The 26,421-nt window shown below is 43.9% G+C and overlaps 1 protein-coding gene across 1 annotated transcript in view; it reads right to left on the bottom strand.

Moving 5' to 3' along the window:
* JARID2 (jumonji and AT-rich interaction domain containing 2) overlaps positions 1-26,421 on the bottom strand; it is a gene marked incomplete at both ends in the record, with an annotated part of 270,204 nt that overhangs the window by 119,318 nt on the left and 124,465 nt on the right. Inside the window, one exon of the mRNA XM_080710759.1 lies at positions 24,423-24,558. Within this exon, the coding sequence (XP_080566885.1) occupies positions 24,423-24,558 (136 nt within the window). The remainder of the gene's footprint in view (positions 1-24,422; positions 24,559-26,421) is intronic.

The raw sequence follows: 26,421 nt of genomic DNA, 5'->3' as shown, positions 1-26,421 counted from the left end.
GCTATAGCTGGATGACGTTCAGTCCCTGGAGAAATTCTTACATTCGGAGAAGCCTGGTTAAAACTGCAGATTTGGCCAAAATGGTCAACAGAGCTTAATGCTTTAAGAACGACATTAATTCTCTCTTGTAAATTTCCATAGTGCCTTTGCAGGAACTACCATCCTCCCTAGGGAGAATATCAAAGCTAAAAGAATAGTAATATTAAGCAAATCGCAACACTTCCTACAGACCACATATATATATATATATATATATATATATATATATATATATATATATATACCCATTATGGCTGGCAAGACATATACAAACACATATAGCACCTTGCCATCCATAATGGATTTTATCAGGACCCCAGCAGGGAAACCCACAAAGGCCTATTTCTCCAACAAAAGCCATCGCAGCCTGAAACGCATCTCCAACTATTTTGGTTATTTTATGTTATGTATAGGAACAGACCTTCTATCCCAGGTTCCTCAAGATAAGCCACCAAAAACTGCACCTGGCAGGCCCGTGGAGCAGCCATCCTCAGAGCCGGATCATTGCAGAGAGACAGAGGAAGAAGGACAGAGGGAGGGAGGAGGGAGGAAGAGCACAGTGAGGCAGGCTCCCGAGCACTTGTCAACAATCCTCCCCTGTACGTAATAAGCAAGCGGCAGTGCAGATTCCGCGCGGCAATAGGCCGGCCAGGCGGCGGCGGCGGGGGCGAGGGGGAGGGGAGACAGCCGGGAGAGAAGGTTATTTATGTGCCTGGGAGGGAATCGAACACCGAAGAGGAGGGGTCTCCCAGCTGGCTTTTTTTTTCCCGCCCCAGCCTGATAAATTAAAATGGGAGAAAAAAGGCAAAAGAACGCCCAGCGCCTTTCACCCTGCCATTTCCTCCAAACTGCAATGCAGTGAAATCCCAATTACAGAACTGCTGTTCCGTGGGGGAGGGGCACCTTGGAGGGGACATTCGCGCTTAATTGTCCTCACTTTTGATTCCAGGACCGATCAGACCTTGCATTGCCCGCCCCCACCCTGCAAGGGAGCACACCCCCCCCCCAAGACGCCGGATCCAGGGCACAGTTTCAACAGCATCCCTCTTTAATATCATAATCTGTGTCATTCAGCACTTGCCTTTTATTTATTTTTATTTGTTTTTTTGGCTGGGAAACCTGGGCAGCTCTCCAGACAGACTGCAGAAATCTTTCCACATGCTCCTCCTCCAGCCCGCCCTCCCCCACTTCCTCTGCAATTCCAGCCACCTCGGAGCTTCATTACTTATGAAGTGGCTGTCTGGGCAGTCCTGGGCCACCGAGGACGCCTCCCCCCAGCCCTGCCCAGACCCCTCCCCGAGGCACATAAATTGATCTAATCTAATCAAACAGAAGCTGCTTTCCCTCATTGTTTCTTGAGAATCTTGCACAAAACAGGCCCAGTGGCCCTGGCAGCTGCTCCAGGGGTGAGAAGGGCAGGCGTCCAACTGGCCCCGGATAACTGCAGTGCACATCTCTCTTTTTTTTAAGTCGAGTCTTTTGAAGCTTTTGAACTTCATCTGGCAACGATAATGTGCAAAACACATGCTCTTGACACTGCCTACAAGTTTCTCTTTATGCCCCTCCATGGTAGCGGAAAGACCGTGGCCCAGCCCAGAGAAGACCCACCAGGTACTGAAATTTCTCTTCCAGGATCATGCAGAACAAGCTTCTTTCCACCTCGTGGTGGGCCCATTTCACAAGCCCCTTCTGGCTTCTAATATTTCACAATTATGAGCTTAAACTTCACAAAACTGTGAGGACAGCGGATTTGCTCAGAAGTCAGCTGGCTAGCAGTCAAAAGGATAGAAGTTTCCTAAGTCACTGTGCAAGATTAAAAACAAATCAGGTGAGCCGGGAGTGGTGGCGCATGCATGTAATCCCAGTACTTGGAAGGCTGAGACAGGAGGATCGCACAGGTTCGAGGCCAGCCTCAGCTACTTAAGTGAGGCTCTCAGCAACTTAGACCCTGTTTCCAAATAAAATGTAAAACAGGTTTATGAGCATAGCCCAGATGTAGAAAGCCCCTGGGTTCCATCCCCAGTAATACAGAAAAAAGAAAAAAAAAAATCTGGTGGTACACTGGGGTGTGGTGGTTCAGGCTTGTAAATCCCAGCATTTGGGTGGCTGAGACAGCAAGGACTGCAGTTAACGGACAGCCTCAGCTATTTAGTGAGGCCCTTTGCAACTCAGTGAGGCTCTGTTTCAAAAAAGAAATAAAAAATAAAAAATAGGGCTGGGGTGTAGCTTGGAGGTAGAATGCCTCTGGGTTCCATAACCAGTACAACACACACACACACACACACACACACACACACACACACACCCCAAGTGGTATGTGAAAGAGGTGAAGGGTCTTCTCCAATGTCTACTCAACACCTAAAAATCTTAAAAATCTGAATTAAGCCAGGCATGGTTGCTCATACTTGTAATCCCCATACTTGGGAGACTAAAACAGGAGGATCACAGTTCTTGGGCAGCCTCAGCTACTTAGGTCCTCCGCAAATTGGTGAGACCCTGTTTCAAAATAAAGAATAAAAAATAGGGCTAGGGGTATAGCTTGGAGGTAGAATGCTCCTGGGTTCCATCCCCAGTACCAAAAAAAAAAAAAAAAAAAAAATCTGAATTAGACTCTAAGAGATACTCTAGAACAAATCTCCCACTTTATGGATGAGGAAGCTGTGGCTTAGGCAAGCTTGGTTCTTAATAAAGATCAGAATTGGGCCTACGTCTCAACAGACTGGCTGTTCAAGTAGTATACTGGGGCATCTACAGACAGACATGTGCTAGCACAAAGGTACAACTTCAAGACACAGTCCCTTAGAGAACAAATGGGGTCAGGGGTGTGGCCTGCTCTCCAGTCTTTCCCATTGTGGGCTCGCACAGAGCAGGCCCTTCTTTATTGCTCTCCAGTACAAAATGTTTCTGTAACACTCAACAAGTGTTTGGCATGTGTCCCACTCAGCAAAGGTCATACAGTCAATTAGAGGACATTTAAGTGGTGGCTATTTGGGCTTTTCTCCTTTTCCCTTCAACTGAGACAGGTCTTTTAGTTCCTTCAATACTGAAGAACGCCAAAACAAAGAATGAAACAGAAGACAAATATCTCGATGTATGCTAAGTATGAGAAAATACTGTTAAGGACTAGAACCCTGAGACACAGAGCTAGCCAGAAATGAAGTCTGAAAATCACATGTGGACTCTGGTTCTTTTAACATCAGCAGTTAAAAGAGTAAACATCTTCACCTTTCCTACTACTTCCTCCTTCCTCTTCACATCAGCTAAAAAGAAAAAGGTATTTAATTTTTAAAAGACAGGAGAACTCTCATCAGTCTTCCCTAAAATATAAGAAGTTGGCTCACGGTATTTGTTGTGGCCTGTGCACAGTTGTTGGGGCAGGAAAGGAAGTATGTGAGCATCAGTGGGTTTTGGACTATCTAGGCAGAACACTGATCCCCTACAGAAGAGGAAGCATGCCAACAATATAGATGAGACTGCCAGCACCTTCTCACACACAATGAATGGAACCAGCAACTAACCCTCAAGTTTGGGAAGAGCAACACAATTTTCACTGTTTAAATACCTAGAGGAAGAGCAAAAATTAGAGAAGATTTTCTTTATTCCAGTTTTACATAATGTTGTTACCATCATCTAAGTTACAAAATTCAAATGTCAAAGTAAAGCCTAAATCTCAAGAATCATCAACTTAATCTTCCTCCCTACTTTTAATTTTTAATAATATTCTGGATACCTGAAACCTGACTGCCAACTCCATTACTAAAATAGTACCTAACATACTGCCTATGTGCTCCCTCAACCCTGTTTCATTAAATATTTAAGTTATAGCACAAACGTGTATGCCTAAATACTATTTCAACTGTGCTTGACTAAATTTACAAAGAAACTTAGGTATTTCCAATTCAACATCAGGTTACTAAGTTCTGCCCTTTGTTTTGTTCATACCTCTGAACCATTCATTTTATTTACTACACAATGAAATAGTCCACGATTGATGGATTTCAACCATCCCACAATTTGTTTAGATTCTCTTGTTCAAGAGCATGTGAAGAGTTTTCTGATGATGATAAACCATGTCGAAACTCCTCTGTGATCTCCTAGGAAGACTGCAGTAGTTTCTCCTGCATACATATCTAAGAGTAGAATTAGTAGGAATCCTTAGATACAAAAAAAAGTTCAAATTCATAAACTGAATGGCAAACTAGTTTGCAAAGCAGGAAGATTGTAGATTTAAGGCCAAACAAGGCAACATATCAAGACTCTGTCTCAATTTTAAAAAGGGGGCTTGGACTAGAGCTTATTGGTAGAGAACCTGTGGTTTCAATCCTCGGTATATATGTAAATACATAAACACACACACACACACACACACACACACACACACACACACACACACACTATTGCTCAAGACACCAGAGAACAAGGCGTTATAATCAAAATGCTACATGTAAAATGGTCAGATTTCAGAAAGCATCTCATATCCAAAGAAATTCTACGCAGCCAGTCAGGTACACAGCTGCCTTTCATCTGTTTGTTGTCCAAACCCCAGGACGTGCAAGGACATATTTAGCATCTTCCACAGTCAAACATCTACTGACATCCACAATCACTTCATTGCCACGAAATTAGGTGAATTCCAACAAGCACAGCAGATATCCTCGGCTCTAGAAATATAACTGGAGCAAGCTCCAAACCTAGGATTTTAATAAAAGAGACAGCAAGTCATTTACATGTCAAACTTAAACATGGATACCTAAGAGGGGCCCTGTCTTGATTAAAAAACCTATAGTCTCAGAGGCAAAGACCTTGTTTAATTCACGTATCCAATCAGAAAGATCATGAGGACTCCTTAGGAGACACAATCAGCCTCCAAAGCTCTTCAGATTCTTGCAACTTATAATAACTGCAAACCAGGTACAGTGGTGAGCACCTCTAATCCCAGTACTTGAGAGGCTGAGAAAGAAGGATAACAGTTGTAAGGCCAGCCTCAGAAACTTGTTGAGACCCTATTTCAGAATAAAAGAACAGGGGTAAGCCTGGTATATTGGCTCGTTTTTGTAATCTCAGTACTTGGGAGGCTAAGACAGGAGGGCCTCAGGTTCACAGCCAGCCTTGGCAACTTAGTGAGGCCCTCTTTCTGAGACTCCATTTCAAAATGAAATAGGGCTGGGGGTGTGGTTCAGGAGGCAGGACACTTCTGGGCTTAATCCCCAGGACAAAACAAAAACAGTACCTACTGAGTAACAGCTTGACATTCAAGTTTGGTGTAATTAATTTCCCTGCAGGGGAGGATGGTACATGCTTGTTATGTCAGTACTTGAGAGGCCAAGACGGGAAGATCACAGGTTCATGGCCAGTCTTAGCAAATTAGTGAGATCCTGTTTCAAAATATAAATAATGAAGCTTAGCATGGTGTAACACACTCAGAATCCCTGTACTTGGGAGGCTGAGACAGGAGGATTGCAGTTCATGGACAGCCTCAGCTACTTATAAATGAGGCCCTCTGCAACTTCGTGAGACCCTGTTTCAAAAAGTAGGGCAGGGGGTGTAGCTCAGATGTCAAATGACCTTGGGTTCCATCTCCAGACCCACAATAAATAAATAAATAAATAAATAAATAAATAAATAAATAAATAAATAAATAAATAAGGCTTGGGGTGTAGCGTGAAGGTATTGCCCAAGTTCCATCCTCGGTGATACAAAAAAATATAATAAAATAAAAATAAAGTCAGGCTGGGAGTGTTGCTCAGAGGTAGAATGTCCTGGGTTCCAACCCCAGTTCCACAAAAGAAAAAAAATTTCCCCAAAATACTAATTATAAAGCAGAGGGGGGACAAGTTGGGTTGCCCTGTGAGTAGAAGAACCTATGAGGCTGTGGAGCCAAGACTTTGATGCAGGATACATGGGTTTCAATGAGCATGCTGCATCACCCATGGATATAGCTATCCATGGATTCTATGTCTGAAGAATCCACCAAATGATGTTATAAAAATAGCTGAGGACGAAATCTTGCATCTGTACTGAACATGCAAGCCTTTGTTCTTGTCATTTCCTAAATAGGGTGCAACATCTATTTAAATAGCACTTTTTTGTGGCGGTACTATGGATAAAACCCAGGGGCATTCTATACTGCCAAACCTTTGTGTTTGTTTTTGCATGGCACTGGGGATGGAACTCAGGAGCATTCCACCTACAGCTACACCCCTAGCCCTGTTTTTGTTTTGTTTTGTTTTTTTAATTCTTTATTTTGAAACAAGGTCTCACTGAGTTACAAAGGGCCTCACGAAAGTTGCTGGAGTTGGCCACAAACCTGCAATCCTGTCTCAGCTTCCCAAACACTGGGATTACAAACATGAGCCAAGACACCAAGCTAACATGCCACTTACAGTGTATTAGGTGGCATAAGTCTAGAGATATTAAACTGTACGGGAGGATCTGTGCAAGTTTAATTACATCATTTTATAAAAAAGATTTGAACATTCATAGATTTTGGTACCTGGGAGGATCCTGGAACAGTCTCTGAGGCTATGACTGTACTCTAGTAATATTTTTTGTTATTTGGGCCAAACTACATAGTATTGATCATTACCACCAAGCTTATGATAAAAGCCAGTGGAGAAAAGTGATCCGATGCGCTAATATTTGACTTCTAAAAACATTATTACAGTGTGGGCTCTCTATGACAGTAGAGTAATAAATATTACTGGTTGGAATTTTATTTAAATAAAAGTTAACACACTGGCACTATACCAAGCAGAATTAGGTACACATGCAGTCTGTCTTGGACTCCTTCCAAGAAGGCTTGATAATTCCTGAAACACCAGCGGTGTTGAACTGTGTAATGCATGTAGCTGGCCCAATAGCCAACGTGACTTCAGGGCCACACCGTACAATTATAAAATAATACCAATAATTACAAGAATTCAGTAGGGTGATCCAGGTTGGGTGACAAACTCATGAAACTAACCTTGGCGATTAAATCCAACAAAACAGCACTACAATTAAACCAAGACATTAAAAATTTAAAGGCTGCCGGGCATAGTGGCACACACTTGTAATCCCAGTTCTTAGGAGGCTGAGACAGAAGGATGGTGGGTTCGGCTACTTAGTGAGGCCCTCTGCAACCTGGTGAGACCCTGTTTCAAAATAAAGTTTAAAATAGGGCCAGGGGGTAGCTCAGAGGTAGAGTGTGCCTGGGTTCAATACCCAGTACTGGGGGAAAAAATAAAACCTTAAAGGCTATATGTAAAAAACAATACCCCACCTTTTTTTTTTTTTTAACTACAAACCAAAAAATCTAGTTTATTTCATCAGGCCCTTGCACTAAGAATTTTAGTGGGGGGCTGGGTGTGTGGTTCAGTGGTAGATCACTTGCCTACCAATCTCCAACTCCACCAAAAAAAAAAAAAAAAAAAAAAAATCTTAGTGAGTCGCTCACATAGCACAACCAAAGGAAAGTGCCCTGCTTCAGAGCCGGGTGTGGTGGCGCACGCTTGTAATCCCCGCACTTGGGAGGCTGAGACAGGAGGATCACATGGGTTTGAAGCCAGCCTCAGCTACTTAGTGAGGCTCTCAGCAACTTTGTGAGACCCTGTTTCCAAACAAAATATAAAAAAAGGTCTGAGAGTATAGCCCGGCGGTAGAAAGCCTCTGGGTTCCACCCCCAGTACCACCAAAAAAAAAAAAAAAAAAAAAAAGAAAAAGAAAAGAAAAAAAAAAGAAAAGAAAAGAAAGTGCCCTGCTTCAAATCCCAATCCCAATTTTGCTCATTGACTATTGTCTTAAAAAAGAAGAAAAATAAATAAATCAGAGAAACTCTGCCCCAGTATTCTCATCTACTAAATGGAAGGCAAGACAGTGCTGGCATTGGAGGCACTAACTACACAAGTCAAAGGGTCTGTGCTGTAAACACTTTACAATGGCTATTTATATGCATTCATGAAATTCCATGGCAACCACTTGCTTAATTTTATTCACTACAGAGCTTTTAATTATTGCATTATACATATTTAAAAATGATTCAGTTAACAGATGTTGAGATGTGAACAAGAACTAATACCAAGTTAAAGATGATAGTCAACCTTTGAAGAGTATTTTGAAAATGTGACCCAACGCAGTATAGAGTACAATCCAATCAAAACAACAAGATGGGCGTTTTACCTACTACAGTAATAAGAAAAGGAAACATCTCCTTGAAGTGTTAAAGCCAGGTCTCAACTGAAGAGCTGAAAGACACCTTTTCAAGTTTCTGCTCCTTACCAAACCGATACTCTCATATACTCCTGTTGTGGTTCTAAATTGAAAATACTTTGAAAGAGCAACGTAGTAATGGATGCCAACAAATATGGCATGCCGTGAGCTTCACTTCTAGAAAATACTAAGCAATAAATCAGAAAAGCAAAGACTTGTGAACAAGGATTTCACCATAGCTTGTTTAAATGATTATGTTGCTTCTTTTACTACTCCTTTAAATTCTATTTTTCAAAAAGAAAAATAATTTTCCCTACATTTTCCTGAATCACAAGACACACCACCTAGTAATATTTTGATTCTAAAGCCTGGCAAAGCTACATAAAGCCACAAAGGTAGCAAATGACATGTCCTCTTAATGGTTTGATCTCTTAAGTCTCAGTACCTTTGCACACACTGTACACTATTTGGTCCTCTTCGTCTGCCTAGAAGTTCCTGTTCCTCTTTCTTATCAGCATTCAGTGACACATACTACCTACATGTACTATTTCAATACAACCACACAAATTCAGGAGGCAGTGTTTACCTCCAGGTCATATTCCTTGACAATTTAGTCTTACGCATCTAAACAATCCTTGAAATTTAGCACCGTCTACACAAAATATGCACAGGAAGGTTTTGTTTGTTTTACAGTACTGGGGATGGAACCCAGGGGCATTCTATCTCCGAGCTACATCCTCTCAGCCCTATTTTTTCTTTTTTTGAAACAGGGTCTCATTGAGTTGCAAAGGGCCTCATTAAGTAGCTGAGGCTGCCTGCAAACTGGATCCTTCTGCCTCCGCTTCCCAAATCCTGGGATTACAAGTGCACACCACCACTCCCAGTTTACAGGAAGTCCTTTTCAAAGACTAGGCTGCTACTCCATGCTGACATCTAGGTCTTCCTACACCGGAGATGCTTTTGCCTAGGAAGCCCCAGTTCATACATAACGTTCCCACCTCTCAAATGTACCACACATTCCTCGGTCAACACCTTCTTACCAGAAAGAGCATTTCAATCTTTTTTTTTTTTTTAAACACAGGGCTTACTGAAAATGAAGACAAAACTTGGGGCACATTTAAAGAGCCCAGTGGTCTGGTTTGGGTCTAAGTAACCATGCCGAGATGTGGCTTGAGAGTCTTCCCGGATTGGGTGTCACGGGTGCGCTTGGTTATCCTCTCAGTGACTACTATGTACATCCACAAGTTCACTCACTGAGGAAGGATGGAAAGAGATAGGCGACTCTTTGGAGTTGCTTTGTGTGAAAGGATCTGGGGAACATCAATGGAGGAAGTATTTTCCTGACTGATGAAAAATAACTCAGTTGTGGTCATCTAGCCTTGCTATAAAGGGTGATGTAGAAAATACAGCATGCTGTGTTCATTTTGTGGTACTAGAGATTACACCCAGGGACATTCTACCTCTGAGCTACATCCCCAGCTATATTTTATTTGTATTTTGAAACAAGGTCTAGCTTAGGCTGATGAGACACCCTGTTTCTGGCTGAGACTGTTCTCAATCCTTTAATCCTCCTGTCTCAGCCTCCCAGGTACTGGGATTGCAGGCATGTGCTCCAGCCTGGCTTGTGCAGTGTGTTTTGTAATGCATCAAAGTAAAAGAGAAAAACTAGAAGAACTTCTAGTTTGTTTTGTATTAGGCTAGGAAAAACTCTTGTAATTTAAAAACTGTAACTTCCCTATACTTGCTAAACAAAACTCAGAAGTCTTGAAAAATACAAGACCTAAAATTCAATTTCCAGATGAAAAACTCAAAAATCTTGACACTATTTTTAAGGCATGTAACCCTTCACTAATTTCAATTTTATAGCTGTGAATTTGTTTTGGAGCTAATATTTTTCTGCATCTGAACCTGTTGTCTTTCTCAAAACATGTGTCTTCTAGATCCTCTAACTTTAAATTCATTTCCAAGATTTATTTATATATTTACTTATTTATTTATTTTGCAGATCTGGGGGTGGAACCCAAGGGCATTCAACCTCCGAGCTACAACCCCTGCCCTTTTTTAATTCTTTATTTTGAAACAGGGCCTAAGTCGCGGAGGGCCTCACTAAGTAGCTGAGGCTACCTGCAAACCACAATCCTCCAGTCTCAGCCTCCTGAATGTTGAGATTATGAGTGTGTGCCACCATGCCCGGCTGACTTTTAAGATTTTTGGATAGAAAATTTTGTTTTTCCCACTAATAATCCTTTTCAGCAAGTGAAATCCCCAACATACCAGTAGTCGCCGTTAACAATTTGGTTCACGTCCTTTCTAGCATTTCTGTAAAAGTTTCCCATCATTAAGAGGACTAGGAACAATCTATACAATCCACTGCTAAATCTAGAACATTACTTATGGAATCTTCTCTACCAGTGACCATTATGGGTTTTAGAAATTTGGAATTCTTTGGCAATTCTACCAGGCAGCGACAGCCCAAGGCTGCTAGATCCCACATTAGTCTCCAGACCCTATGGCCATGGTCTGCTGCTGCTGCAGTCCCTCTGCTTCTCATCCCAACCCCAAACAGGACAAGTCAGCCAGACACAGCGCCCAGTGAAAAAAGGAGGAGGGACAAATGGAATAGCACATGGGCAAATGGCCTCCAACTGAGCTGCAGAGGCTCAAGGTCCTCTCTCTAGCCTGTGGAAGAGACAGAAAACAGAGATGGGATCTGTTACATGGCCACTAGTTCATATGGGAAGAAAAAAAAAAGACATAGCAAAACTACTTTCTATTCGTCAATTTCCTGAATGGTGATTTTTATTAGAAATGATTTTAGAAGCCATCCCGATGTGGCAGCCTGAGGATGAAGCCACCAGCACCTAATACTCATGGACAGAGTACCCCACAAGCTTGGGCTAAGGGGGACTCGTTTTGTTGCCTGCAGGCTACAGGTATTAATGGGGTTTTAAGTATACACAGACCTACTCTTAGCTCCCTGCTTTAGTTTCTTCACACAGCACAGGAACGGGACAGTGGCCAAGCCAGGACATTTGCTCCAGGATGAACTTCATAACATCCAAAAGTGTCCTGACCCATCAGTACCATGGAGCCAGCAAAGGGAAGAACGAGAGCACGCCATCAACCTTAGGAAGTCTCCTGCCTGTCACACCAGAAGCAACAGGACGAGGGATCCCAGTGTTTCGCTTTAGGCAGGCAGGCTGGCAATGGACCTCGGAGACACAGGTTGGGAGTTCCTAATCCAAAAACCGACAATCTTTTTAAGCATAATCATGAAGCTCAAAAGGTATTCAGATTTGGGGACACTCTAAATTTCAGGCTTTCCAATGTATGATGTTCAACCTAGTAAAGTCCAAACAAATACTCCAAAACCTAAAGTAACCAGGAATCTGAGAACACTTCTAATCCCAACTATGTCCTGCTAAGGGACACTCCACCTGTACTCAGTTACTGGTAGCAAAGAATGAAGATTCGATGGCAGTGTTAATTTCAGCATATCAAATTTTTTATATACTCAATATTGCTTGAAATGGCTAGAATCCAGGAATTCTAGTTGAATATGATTTGACAGATTGCAATATGAATGGTTGTACAACACAGCCTCTTTCCCTTAAGAATTTCCTCTAACTGACCCCAATGTAAGAGTTTCTGTAATCCCTAGTACTTGAAAGGCTAAGACAAGAGGTTCACAAGTTTGAAAACCAGCTCCAGAAAAATAGACCCTCAGCAACATACTGAGACTGTTTCAAAATAAAAAATAAGGCAGGGGTGTAGCTTGGAGGTGGAATATCCCTAGGTCCAATCCTTGGCACGCCCCCCCCCAAAAAGAAATCTGATATCCTTCATGGTCACTTTCTTACCTGCCTACCTTGGGCCTCTCCCCTTCAAAACCACCAAGCATAGCTGCACCCTCTTTCACACACCATAAGCCAGTTCTGAAACCTTCTGCTAGGGCTGCTCACAGACTTCAGAATCTAGCACTGCATGCACCAACAGAAAAGACCCTACATATTCAAACTTCCCTACTACCACTCCTATAAGGTAGCTCTTAGTAATGCCATTGAGGATAATCTGCTAGGAAAAAATAGAGCTAGCTACGTCCAAACTATAGCTCTAGGTCCTAGGAGTGAAATCTGATCACAAGATGCTAACATTTGTAACTAAAAAAATCCGAGCAAACCAACTTTAATACAACTCCAAACTGTTGGGCTTAATGATACAGCTATAGCTTTTATGGGAATTAAGTAATGTACACGTAGAACCTCAATAATAACCACACTTTAAATAATTGCTTTCTGCTAGATACTAAGGACTTCAAATAAACTATCTCAGCAATCCTAAGAAAACCAGCTTTGAGAAAAGGAAAAACAAAACCCACATACAGAGATGGAAAATATGGCAGTATCAGGTTTTGTTAGTTCTCAAACCTTGGCTGGGACCATGAGACAATATTGATCCTCTCACAGTTTCCACAGTAGGGCTGGAGAACTATAGCCCTCTTATTGGTCCTGAGCTGGCAGGGGGATGAGCACCCAGCCACTGCCCCCACTAAGAGATGGTCCAAGTTCACTGTTCCAGGGTGCTGAGCTCGAATCACTTCGACTGAGCCCGCCTTCCATGCTATAGATTCCACAGCATCGAGAGACACCACTTGGTCTCTGTCCCCACCTGCCCAAAATAAGACCCGGCAATTCCTCTAATAAGACCAGGCTCTCCTGAGCTTGACTGCTTTGCAGAGGGGCTTGGGAAGCTGGGCAATCAGCAAGCTCCTTCGTCCACTACCAAGAGCAGCCACTTGATGGCAATCTTAACCTACTCCCTTGGAATTCTTCCACACAGGGAGACCCCCACAGGCTGCCAGCACCAAATGTGGGCAGCACTCTGGACCAGGCTGGGAAGAGCATCTCTGCTTGGCCCAAGTGTGTGACAGTGCGGGGATGGGGAGATGGATGGATGGATGGGATTACTGCTAGCGCTCTCCAGCAGGTCCCTACTTCCGTGTGCTTCTCTGGGGCTGGTAGAGGAGGGTCTGCTGACAGACAAGTCAGGGAGATGGAAACCTGGCAGGCCTCATGGCCCCCATTCACACTGGGCTTTCCAAGGACAGCTGAAGTGCAAGCCACAGATGGCAACAAACAGAGCAATAAATCACCTGCAGGCCCCTTGCTCTTATCACAGCACCCTGACCCCTGAAAACAGGGAGGGCATGCAGAGGAAGCGGGAGATTCTTATCAGAAGGTGCGTGCAACACCTGTTGAGTAAGTACCCCAGCTTTTCATTCTTATTTAAACAGTCAAAGAAGAAATATCTGTCTTCAGGAGAAAGGCTTTTTCTTTTTGGTAATGCTGAGGGCTAAACCCAGGGGCATTCCATCTCTGAGCTACACCTCCAGCCCTATTTAAAAAAAAAAAACCAGGCATGCAGCACATGCTTGTAATCCCAGCACTCTGGAGGCTGAGACAGGAGGATCGCGGTTCATGCACAGCCTCAGCTACTACTTAGGCCCTTTGCAACTCAGTGAGACCCAGTTTCAAAATAAAGAATAAAAAATAGGCCTGGGGTATAACTCGGAGGTAGAATGCCCCTGGGTTCCATCCTCAGTACCGCAAAAACAAACAAACAAAAATAGCGTCTTGGTCAGTTGCCAAGACTAATCTTGAACTTGTGACCCTGCTATTTGGGGTTTTCTAAGTACTGGGATTGCAGGAATGGGAGAGTGTGTATGTGTGTGTGTTTTTAAAGAAATATATTATAAAGAGCATTCAGTGCATCTATTTTCAATGGCAGGAAAAAGAATCAAAGGGCTCTCTGAAACATCTCGGGGAAGGACACACAGAGACACTGTCATATTATCCATAAAACAGCGCACGATCATGGTGCGGATAATGACATGTTGCCCAAAGCGTTCTACCTCACTCTGCACAGTGGCTTCCTAACTCTTGGCTTCTCCATTTATAAGGAGGGCTCCAGCAGAGAGTGGAAGAGTGTGCCAACACTTCCCTCAGAGGGATTCAGAAAGTGCCAGCTGAGAGCCTTCCAGCTCACCCTTTAAAACTCTGGAACACTTTCCAAACAAGCAAACTGGAAAGGGCCTTTTCAAATAACACTGGAAGCAAAATGGTCTGAAGGTGAGAACAGGGTGAAGTCACCGGGGAACCCCTCTGGCAATGTGCAATATAGACAAACCCCTCTCGCCTGGCTCCTGCAGGCCGGCACAAGGACATGAGATTATTCCTACTGGCCTGTCACCTGCCCATGAGTCTCCCACCTTCTAGAGTCACCTGGAGAATGGAACCTCGGGCCTTGTATGTGCTCGGCAAGCACTCCGCCACTGAGGTGCACCCTCAGCAGAGAAGACATGGGGCCAGGGCAGCCTAAAGTTCCTTGGATCTCAAAGGAACAACAGTCACCTGGCTCGCTCACCCCTCAAGGCTGGGCTGATACTGATGACAGGCCTGAAGTTATTATAACAGTCTGCATTTCCCTCCTCACCCCACCACCCCTCCAATAGGAATCTGCGTAGTTCTATCATATTTGGGGAACAAATTAGGAAGAAGCTACATCTGGGACTCCGCACACACATCCAAAATCCTACAAAGGCAGCCAAGAGGATAGATGAGATTTGGCAGCAGGTGAGATTAAGAAATGCACTAAATCCAGGGATTTCTGGACTGTAGGGTAATCCCCCCCCCCAAAAAAAAGGCCTATCTAGTAATCACTCCGCTGGCTTTAAAGATATAGCATATAGGACTCCAAACATTTAATGCAGTTCAAGGAATGACAGGGTATTTCCAAAAGCTAAGTAAAAGGCCCGCTGAATGTGAGGGGAATGGGATCTCAGAAATTCACAAGCACAGCAAAACTGCACGACTCCATTGTGGTAAATCTGAAGGTAATTAAAGCCCCATCAATACACCCATCACCGAGTTCAAAGCATGAAATGGGTCAGACTTAAAAAACACATGAGGCCTTTCTCCGATGGGCAACATTATCATTTTACAAGAATGAACGCAGATAAGCAAATCCTATTCATCAGCAAGTCACCCCTGGCTGAAGGCAGGCCTATCTGGTGACCCCGCTGGGTCTGTGCAGAGCAGTAAAAACAGATGGAGAGGACTAGACTTACATCACAACGGCAGGATTTCCACAGCCTCCAAAAAACACGAATAGTGCCACCATTTTCCTCAAGTAATCTCTGACTACAGGCACCTCCTTCAAAAGGCCATGGCACTCACCAACTTCCCTCTTAAACCCTGGAACCTTTGAAAACACACGGTCTGCGCCTTGGGGTTCTGGGCCCATCCCATCTTCTAGACCAGTTCCTCGAGTGAGATCATGCCTAAGGTATTTGGGTTACAATGCATGGTTTCACAAAAGCATACACTCAATTTAAGTGTCCCATTTTAATCCCATCCACCTAAGAAACAAATTTCTCCAAGGCTAAACAGCTGTTGGGGAGATGTTAGGAAAATATTGTAAGATCACATAAGCACAGAAGAAAACTTGAAGCCAGGTATGGTGGCACACCCGTGTAATCCCAGTATTTGGGAGGCTGAGATAGGAGGATAACGGGTTCTAGACCAATCTCAGCAACCTAGCAAGATCCTATTTCAAAACAAAACAAAACAGGACTGTGGGTATAGGTCAGAGCTAGAATGTTTCTGGGTTAAAACCCTAGTGCCAAAAAAAAAAAAAAAAAGGCTAGAAAGGAGGGTTCCAAGGAAGTTAGCATGGAAACCGATCCATGGTTGACATGAAATAGAACTGTCACCATCTCCAAGCTCCACTGTTCTGTAACAGATTGAAGGTTTTTTCTCCCCTATAAATTGTTTTGAGGCAGTGACACCCCTGCTCCCAGTATGACTGCATTTCTAGAAAGGCCTGTGCAGAGCTGTTAAAGGTCAAGTGAGGACATGAGGGCGGTGTCCTGAGCTGCTGGGATTGTTAAGAAAGATACAGCTCTTACTCCTCCTACCACACAAGAGCACAGCCTGGAAGAGGATACTCAAGGGGCACTTCCATTTGGAAGACTGTTAGAAATAAGTTCCTGTTGTTTAAGCTACTCACACTACAGTGTTTTGTTATGGCAGCCCAAGCTGCCTAACACAGACTTTCAACACCGCCACCAGAAAGTCATTAGCAATCCTACCACACTATGGACACAAGTCCTGCAACCTCAAGGCCAGGAGGCAAACCCTGAGCTCCTCACAAAAATCACAGGGATTAGCAGACCAGGGGTGTGACCTATGGAAAGTGCCCTTGGGGAAGAGCCAAGACTGCAGCCTCAGCTCACACTGCTTCAAATCAATGCACCTCGGTGGCTGAGGTGTGCCCAGAGCTCGCAGCACTGGCTACCGTGCTGTGCAAGAGAGAAAGGCCACCGTGAGGAGGACTCAGAACTCAGACCGTCCCATGCCTGTCTGCTCTGATTGGAGCATGCCTGTCTGCTCTTATTGGAGCTATAGCTGTTATGCTCCTTTAAGAGCCTGGCAGCTCAGCAAGGTGGTGCATGCTCCTGGGCCCTGTGCTTGGAAGGCTGAGAGAGGACAAGATCGCAAGCAAGACCAGCCTCTTAACTTTTTTTTTTTTTTTTCGGTGAGTTGGTGCTGGGAGTGGAACCCAGGGGGGCTTTTCTACCTCGGGGCTATACTCCCAGATATATTTTATTTGGAATCAGAGTCTCACTAAGTTGCTGAGAGCCTCACTAAGTAGCTGAGGCGGGCTTTAAACCTGCAGGATCCTCCCGTCTCAGCCTCCCAAGTGCTGGGAATTCAAGTGTGCGCCACCAAGCCCGGCTAGCCTTCTTAAAAAGATTCGGCAAAAGTGTTTCAAAATTAAATATAAAATTTAAAAGGCTGTGAGAGAATTCCCTTACTTCAGAGTGTGAGTGAGTGTGTGTATGTGTGTGTGTGTGTGTGTAGCAGTATTAGTGGAGGAGGAGGAGGGGGAGGTGGTGTTGGTGGTGGTGGTAAACAAAGAGTCAGACTCTGAGAATCCCACCACCATTTAAACTGTGGAAGGGGTCTATCCATTAGATGCCCCCCAAAATCAGCTTCAGAGGCTGCAGAAGGTACACACATGACTACCTGGCCCCTAATAGACATATTTTGCCCCCAAAAGACACCTTTGATTATTTGGTATATTCTGATACTCTGGGCAAAAAAGAAAGCAAACCCATATATAACCAAAAAAACTCCTACAAAGAGTGACAGGTATTGAGAAAGCCCAAGTCCATCCTTTTAAAGAAGTCAACAGCACTGGAAGAGGCAGGAGGAAGCTTTCTGGGGTGATGGAGAAGTGTGCCATCAACGTTGCCACGTTGGTCACACAGGGATGTGCGTACTTGTCAGAACTCCTTGAATCATGCATGAGTTTACAGCGTGGAAGGGTCTCCCCTACTCTGACACATATACAAAATGTGTCAGAAACAGGACTCCTGGTAGTCAATTCTACCTAACCGTCTCCTACCTAGGTGGCTTGTGTGACTTGCTTACCACCTGCCCATTAAACCAACCTAGAAAAGTGACACTAGCAAAAGCACCGGTTATGTTCTGAGAATTAAGTTATGTGACTTAAAAGGCAACTCGTTAGCCAGGTGTGGTGGCGCACGCTTGCAATCCCCGCGCTTGGGAGGCGGAGACAGGAGGATCCCGCAGGTTCGAAACCAGCCGCACTGGCTTAAGAGACCCTGTTTCCAAAAATAAAAATATAATAATAGGTCTGGGAGTGTAGCCTGGAGGTAGAAGGGCTTCCAGGAACCCCAGTACCACAAAAAAAAAAAAAGCAACTCACTTTTATTTTACTTAAAAGCCCAATGTGTAAGCTGAACTTCCAAGCAACATACCTTCTACCTCAGACAACACATGTGGTTCAGTCTGAAAGGAGACTAAGGTGACCCAATTCCAATGATCTTTGATAGACTTATCAAGTATAGACTCCCTTTGGCAACTCAGAAAATAAGATTATGCCTCATGTGAGCATAACCAAAAGGAAGCCTGGGGTCCCAGCTGTCTTGTAGGGTGGCAAACAGGTGCTAGGGGAGCAGCAGGAGGGACCAGCTGTGTGGCATGCCCCTCCTACGAACAGTCCACGAGAGGCCAGGGGAGTGAGGGTGTAGCCCAGATCAAGGAAGACACAAAAAACACAGGCTGAGAGTACTGGAGGGCCATGGGTCTCAAGCACAAAGTGACCCATAAAAGGAACACATTAACCTCCACTCTCTGCCCTTCAGGAATCACTTGCCAGCAGCCATGCCAACCAGGAAGCTTGGTGGCAGACATTTAAATTGTGTTTCTGGTTCCAATCAATCTTTGGCATGCTCCTATCCTTCCAGTTAAAATCTCCAAACACCTGGTCTGTAAAAAAATTGAATCTGACCTACTCTAAAAATGATGCTTCCTGCTCTAGCCCTCCTTAACTTCGCACACAACCCCCTTGGTGCCCAACCAGTGCAGGTGGTGGAGCTACAGAAACCTATCATCATCATATTCCGCTGAACTGGTCTCTACACCTCTGTCACCAACATTGCTTTTCCCAATTTGTATGTTGTGGAGATAGCAGAGGGCTTTGCTTATTGAAAGTCTCACATTTTTCTCAAGTTTAAATATCAATCTTTCAACCGTGCGTGGTGGTACACGCTTGTAATCCCTGTGCTTGGGAGGCTGAGACAGGAAGATCGCACAGGTTTGAAGACAGCCTCAGCTACTTATTGAAACCCTGTTTCCAAATAAAATATAAAATAGGTCTGGGTGTATAGCCCAGAGGTAGAAAGCCTCTAGGTTCCACCCTCAGTACCACCAAATACATACATACATACATACATACATACATACATACATACATACAATCTCTGAAATTAGAAAGAATTTCACCATTAAGATGATTTGCCTGTGTATTTAGTGCTTTTTTGTTTGTTCTTTCTTGTTGATACATAAATGAGATACATCACTTGAAGGATGACTCCTACTAACCAAAAACATCAAAATGTTGACCAAATAGAGTTCTACCAATACCCCATCTACATTATTTGGGTCAAAGACAGACTGAGAAAGACAGTTGCTAAGAGAAAGATCAGATCTGAACAAAAATATCTTTCCAAAATAGATGTCACTTTGCTTCCCAACAGAGAATAAATTAAATTGTTTTCCACAAAGTGTATTTGCCCTTAATTTCACTCAGCTCTTCTTTCTTTTTTTGCCTCACACATGAGGAGAGGGAAGGAAAGGTCTTGAGTTCCAGGCGTTTCAGGAAACTCAACCCAAGCTGCAGTCACTGCTTTGAGACAGCTGATTGGTTCTCTGAAGACACAAGTACCCCTTGGCTAAGGGAACACTAACCAGGCAACCACGCACTCACACAGCCAAGACCTCCACTGCAAATGTATGACCCCATGGAAAAATTATCATTAACCAGTCAATATGCCCTGACCTTCTGTGTTTATCTTGTGAATTAAAAAGATTTGAAAGTGGGCCCAGCCCAAGATGCATTCCACAGACACCAGAAATCTTTAAAAAACACTACAATATGGAAGGTTCAAAGTTCTACTCCTTTAAAAAAAAAAAATAAAGTAGGTTGGGGGATCCTGGGTAAGCAGTTGCTGCCAGGAAGTCCACATCCAGTCCTGTCATTTCCAGCTTGCAGATCAATGGTGTTAAATACGCTAATCACTAGGTGAAGAAATGGTGGTGGGGGAGAACAACAATAAATGTATCTGTGACTAAAGAGAAGAAAGGAATCAGAAATGGGGGTCCCACGCCCTCAGACCTTGTTTTTTTTGTTGTTGTTCTTTTGTTTTTTAATAGAAACAAAGTTATCGTCCATCCAGCTGTCCTCCAACCTGCCATCCTCTCTTCTCAGCCTCCCAAGTAAACACACCTATAACAGCAGTAATTTCACCAGTTGTGTAATTCTCCCATATCCAGCTAGAAATACAATTTTTTCATACATTCTGCATATTAATTCAATTATAAGCCATAATAAAATCCAGACACATGTTCACACTAATAAGTACCTATAACCCCATCTTGAGGTCTTTTTCCAAATGAACAACTCCACTTATCTCCTTAAAAAGAAACAGGGAGGGAGGGGTGGCCTCCTACAAATTCTTGGTTTTAAAATCCTATCTTTCTGGAAGGCTCCAAAATTGCTTCTATTTAAGTGGTGATTAGACACATGGGAACTCTATTCCAGGAAGCCTGGGTTTGTATCCTCACTGCCTAGTTGGAGAAGCAAGCTGCTAATCCACTCGTACTGTGTATTAAAGTTTGTCCTGACAAGTGAGTAAAATAAGTCAAACCGCTGCAACCATAGCTGGTCAATAACTAAGGTTAGCTAACACAACTGCTGCCTGGACTGAGATTCTAAAGAAAAGGACCCAAGTGCCCTTAAATCTACTCAAGACTGTTTCACTGGCCAGAGGGCTTGCTGATCTCAGATGACATTTATAGGAAGCAAATGAAATTCAAATGCAGCTAATAGCTCCCCTCTCTTACTGTGTAATTATGCGTATTCGTTATTTGAGTAGCATGTTATTATTCAAATGTCCCCAATTTCAGCCCCAGCAGGCCAAGGGCCCTCAAAGAGTAGCCAAGGTCTCAGTCTCCTTTCTGAAGCTTTTGTCTTTTTATTATAGCCAGAAAAAGTGGCATTATCTACAGCAGGAAGTAGACAGAAGGCTCACAATCAGCAGATCTTAGTCCTGCCTCACCCCTAAGCCCTGCTCCAGCCAACAAACTAAGGATGGCTTCAACCCCTGCACAGACAATCCATGAGGCTGCTCAAGACTCACATTTGCTACCTGTAGTGGGGTAAAAATTTCATTCCTTGTCACTTCAGAAGCACAAAAAGCAAGATTGATGGCAAGCATGGATTTTATGACATAAAAAAATGAGGTCTCTCTCCTATCTTGTGTCTGCCTGGTTTATTACTACTCTGGTAGAGCTGCAGAAATGGGCAGGCCGAGCTCAGCCACTCAGATATAAGCTGTACCATTAACAGATGCTGGAGCCCCTTCACACAAAAGGGAAGGGCAAAGGGCCGCTCACTCCTCACACCAGCATGCCAGTGATCTAGCAGAAGTGATGTCAATTTGTTTTTTAATCAGATAAAAATTACACAGAGTCCATTCCATTGTTGATGCAAAATATTTAAAAGCCTGAATCATCCCAGGAAACTAGCAGAACCAATAGTCCAGAAACATCTTCATTTTAAAAAACTGCCGGGGACGGGGGATGATTTTCAACACTACAATTTCTAAGATGCAGTGTCATTTCATGCATTCTGGGTTGTAAGTTGCATCCTGAAAACCAAAGTGCACGACTTGAGCTACAGTTCCCTCTGCTACTGTGAAGTAAACACTTGTGTGACTCTGGAAAGGTCACCACCACACTCAAGAATAACAAGCAACTTTGTTCTCCGAGACATGTCATAACCCAAGAACCCCACACTAAAAAGCATAGAAAGGTGCACAGAGGTGGAAACCACCCATCACCCACCTACCTCTGGCTCTCGCCCTGGTCTGCCCCATCCATAAGCTCGGAGCCACCTCTCAGATGAGGCTCTGCAACGTCTAGTCTTAAAGCCTTCCTGCCAGCCAAATTTCCATAACAAAAACTCTACCAATGGAGTCATTGCAACATTGGGGGGAAAAGGAATCTTAAGGATATTGGGGTTAATCTCCCCAAATTTTTAAAAACACGTATTTGTATGACTTCGTCACTATTGCGCCCCCCACCCACCCAAACCTCCACAAACATGTGCTCTGGCTCTGTACAACCTTTAGGACTAAAGGACTAGGGTATATGAGATGGCCAACTCTACAGCACCCATCCAACCCAAGTGACCCAAATATATACGTGCATTCACAGAGAAAACAGCTTGCAATTACAACTTGCCCTATCTCCAGCTCCCCAGCCCAGCCCAGAAAGGTCTTGGATGCTCCCTGTTCTTTCAGCTTCCTAAGGACCACACCCTCCAGCAGAGCATGTCAGAGATTTTGGATCGCGTGCACCCAAAGAAGAAAGAACTCCCAATAATTCTTCCCTTCACTTCCCAGGAAAAAGAAAGCATTCGTTAACACCAAAAGTGCCGTTGGGACTCTTGTGAAACCAAGAGATTCAGACACAGCTATAGTAATCGAATACACAGGGTAACAAAAAGGTGGTCTTGGAGCTGGGCTTGCTGGCACACACTTGTAGTCCTAGCATTTGCGAGGCTGAGACAGGAGGATCAAGGTTTGTGGACAGCCTCAGCTACTTAGTGAGGCTTTCTGCAACTTAATGAGACCCTGTTTCAAAATAAAGAATAAAAAATAGAGCTGGGTAAGATTGAGCTCAAAGGTAGAATGCTCCTGGGTTCCATCTCCAGGACAGGGGGAAGGAAGAAAAAAAAAAAAAAAAAAGGTGGTCTTGGGGAGTTGCCTGCACAAACCCCCTACACAAACCAGCAAGTAACACATTCACAGCAATTTCACAACCAACACTGGAGCCTTAGTGCCCATATTTTTGCTTAAATGCTTAAAAGTAAGTCATTGTGAGGATGAAAAGCCAACTCAGTGCCTTGTTAAAGAGCTATCCTTTTGCTACAGAAGTTAGTACCAGAATCAAAGTATTTTGATCCCCATGAAGAGGTCCTTCACAACTTAGAATTTCTTCCACAGTCTCATCAAGCCCCTACAACAAAGTTTAAACTAAATCTGGCCAGCTGGCTAGAAACACTGGCTGCTTCTTAAATGACTTTTTTTTGGGGGGTCACTTATTCAAATGCTACCATTATTAAACCCTGGACAACTTCTAGTCCTAATGGTTCCCAGAATCAGTTTTCTATTTTTGAAACAGGGTCTCACTAAGTTGTAGAGGGCCTCACTAAGTAGCCGAGGCTGTCCATGAATTTGGATCCTCACGTCACAGCCTTGATTACAAGTGTGCAGCACCATGCCTGGCTCAGGCATTTCGTCTTTGTCAGATTCAAAGAATCACTAAGGCCATGCCGCTCCTGGATAGTGGGGAGACAAAGACGGCATTCCTTTTCACAACCATAAAAATGTCACGGTGGAGCAGCTACCACTCTACTTCTGCTCGGGGATTCAGTAATGTTCTCCCTCATCACCCTGCCCTCCCCAAAACTTAACCAGACAAATGCTGGTACACAATGTGAAGCAGTGACAAAAAGCAGTCATACCTGACGTTCTGCAACCACCGGGCTCAGAATTTACTATATCACAAACAAGGAAAGGATGAAACCATCACTTGCGGGAGAACCCCATAAAAGGGGACCCTTTGGGAAAACAAGATATGAGAGTTCAAATTGTAAGGCTTGTGACAGTAAATTCGGTCGTTCACTTTGCTTCGTGAAAGGGTCTTTTCTGTCCATATGGGCTCAGATGAGTGAGGAGAGAAATAGAGGGGGGCAGAGCATGTAACATACGTGGCAGAGTCACTACAGCATCAAGAGTCAACTTCAAGGCCAAGTCACATTACATTCCTCACCCCTGACCAAGCACATGCTGGAACACAATCCATTCATATACTGTCTAGAAGTCTAAGAGACTGATCAGGCACAAGAGGCTATGGACCAACACCACAGCTGCTTCTTGGGAAACAGTACAATCAAATGCTTGTCCTCAAATCGCTGTCAGATGACTTCATCAAAATCGTATGAACCCTAACTTAAAAAAGGGACATTCATACATTCAGCACAGGGCAAGTTTCCTTCCAGGTATCCAGGATCCATTTGAAGTCTCCGCAGGAAGAGAGGCACTTCCTGGGACACAGGGATTCTAAGCCCCTGCATACCTGCTGCCCTGTAGCTACCAGCCCGCAAGTATGAGGCAGTGAGGCCAGGGCGCAGGAAAGGCACTAGACAGGCCACATCCTTACCCAAAGAGGAGATAAGAACAAAAGCCCCCACATTTTAGCAAGATCACCCAAGGGTTCTGCACACACATTTGGGTGGAGGCGGCCATAGGAAAAGCTATTAGGCTCTACATTCAGCCCACAACTAGGAAATAGACTAAGGCACCCTGTCCACTGTATTTTGCAGTGCATAAAGGAACACATATCTATAAGCCCAACAAGAGGTCCACAATATAGGCTAGGCACCTACAGGCAGGCTAAGAAGCCCAAGCTAACAGAACACATCCCATTCAGAAACAAGGCCATGCACGGAGATAAGTCCAACTCCAGCAAGAGTCAACTCACCATTCACCGTCTTCAGGCTCCCAGCGATGCCATCCCCGTGCTGCCTCTTCTGGGCATTCTTGAACTCTTTCAGAGACAGATAAAGGACCTTACGTACCACCCTTTCTTCTGACCATGGAATCCCATCACTGTCATCCTGGGCAGAGAAAGGAAGGGAGAAAGTTACTACAAAGCAAGCAAGCAAGCAAATACTGAATCACAGTAGACTTTGAGTGACATATTCCAAGCAAGTGACGTGTGACCAAGACCCAGGACTGAAGATCTGTGTTGCATTTTACTGCCAAGGGACGATACCAGCCCATTCTGGAGACTTCAAACTGAAAGAAAATACAAGTCATCTCACTTCCTTCTGTGCCTCACATCCAAGAACATTCACTATTGTTGCTGTAGCTTTTTATTCCTGGCAATGTTCAGGAAAGTTAAGTTGTCATAACAACCAGAGGAGTAAGGAACTATTTTACTACTTTTTTTTTTTTTTTTTTTTTTTTTTTTGGTACTGGGGTTCCTGGAAACCCTTCTACCTCCGGGCTGCACTCCCAGACACCTATTTGTTTTATATTTTTAATTTGGAAACAGGGTCTCCTAAGCCAGCAAGGCTGGCTTCAAAGCTGCGCAATCCTCCTGTCTCCGCCTTCCAAGTGCGGGATTACAAGTGTGCGCCACCACGCCCAGCTAAAATTTTAAATAAAGTGAATAATGTCAGACTGTACAGTGCACTGCAAATATGTGCAGCACTCCTCTGGTTGAATAATTTCAGAATTCAAATAATGCAAGATATAAGTGCTGAGTCAGGTGTGGTAGTTCACACCTGTAACCTCAGTACTTGGGAAGCTAAACAGGTTTGCATCCAGCATCAACTTAAGACCCTGTTTCCAAATAAAAATAGGGCCGCGATGCAGCTTTGAGGTATATTGTCCTGGATCCAATCCCTAGTGCCAAAAAATAAAAACAAAAAGATATAGGTGCTAGCCAGGTGTGGTGAGACTCATGTCTATAATCTCAGTACTTGAGAGGCTGAGAAAGGAGGATTGAACGCTTACAACCAGCCTCAACATCTTATCAAGAAAGTTCCTGGGTTCAATCCCCAGAATAACAAGACATCGAGGCCCTGATTCCCCTGGCAAAGGATATTCAGAGCTCCTAGACCTCTACACACTGTTCATTCTTCTATTAAGTACTTAATATTCACACACCTACTTCAAGACCTAAGCATTTTACAACAAAGTTCATTTTGGAGTTGGAAGTATTTGAAGCTTCTCACTTTGCACCCTGAAATCATCATCATCATACTGATAGCCTAGTTTATAAAATAAGGATGTGAATATTTGGCTTTCTTCAGCTCCTACAGAGAGCCAAAAAACTCAGAACCGATTCACGGGTGGTCTGGTGCTGATGTACTGGGTTATACAAAAGAACTGGTCTTCACTCCTGCCACAAACAGATCATGTAAAACCTCCAAGGGCCTCAATGACAAGGCTAGATTATGTGAGGTCTTTTCCAGCTTTTAAAATTTCTATGCCCTGCATAAACACAAACTACATCTTAGAAATCCAACCACATACAGACTTCTAAACCCTAAATAATTTGGGCTGCACACTCTGGTTAAGCCTCAAGGATTTCCTAGAATGAGAGCAAATTTCTATCTTCTACAACAAGAAGAAGAATGGCCCAAGGAAGGATGAGAGCTAAGATTTGCTCCTCTCTTCCCCTCGGAGGCCTTCACCCCTGCAGGCCTGCCAAGCTGGGATTTCCGCTAGCTGGGCAGCGTCTTCCTGGTGGTGGCTCTCCAGAGACAGTTCCAAGACAGTCTCACACTCAAGTGGTGCTCAGGGTCTGGCAATGAAGGCTAAGAGAGGAAATCAAACTAGCAAGAAGAACACAAGGAACACAAGTAAATTCTCAACTTGTAGTAGGCAAGACTCAATCTCATGATATATAAGAACCAGCAAAATGTAGTGCTCAGGCCAGACTCATTCGTGGAATCCAAACAACCGGCCCG

This window comes from Muscardinus avellanarius (genome assembly GCF_963383645.1).
Source record: "Muscardinus avellanarius genome assembly, chromosome: 14".
Taxonomy (NCBI): Eukaryota; Metazoa; Chordata; class Mammalia; order Rodentia; family Gliridae; genus Muscardinus; species Muscardinus avellanarius.
This window is presented reverse-complemented; position numbering and strand designations above follow the sequence as displayed.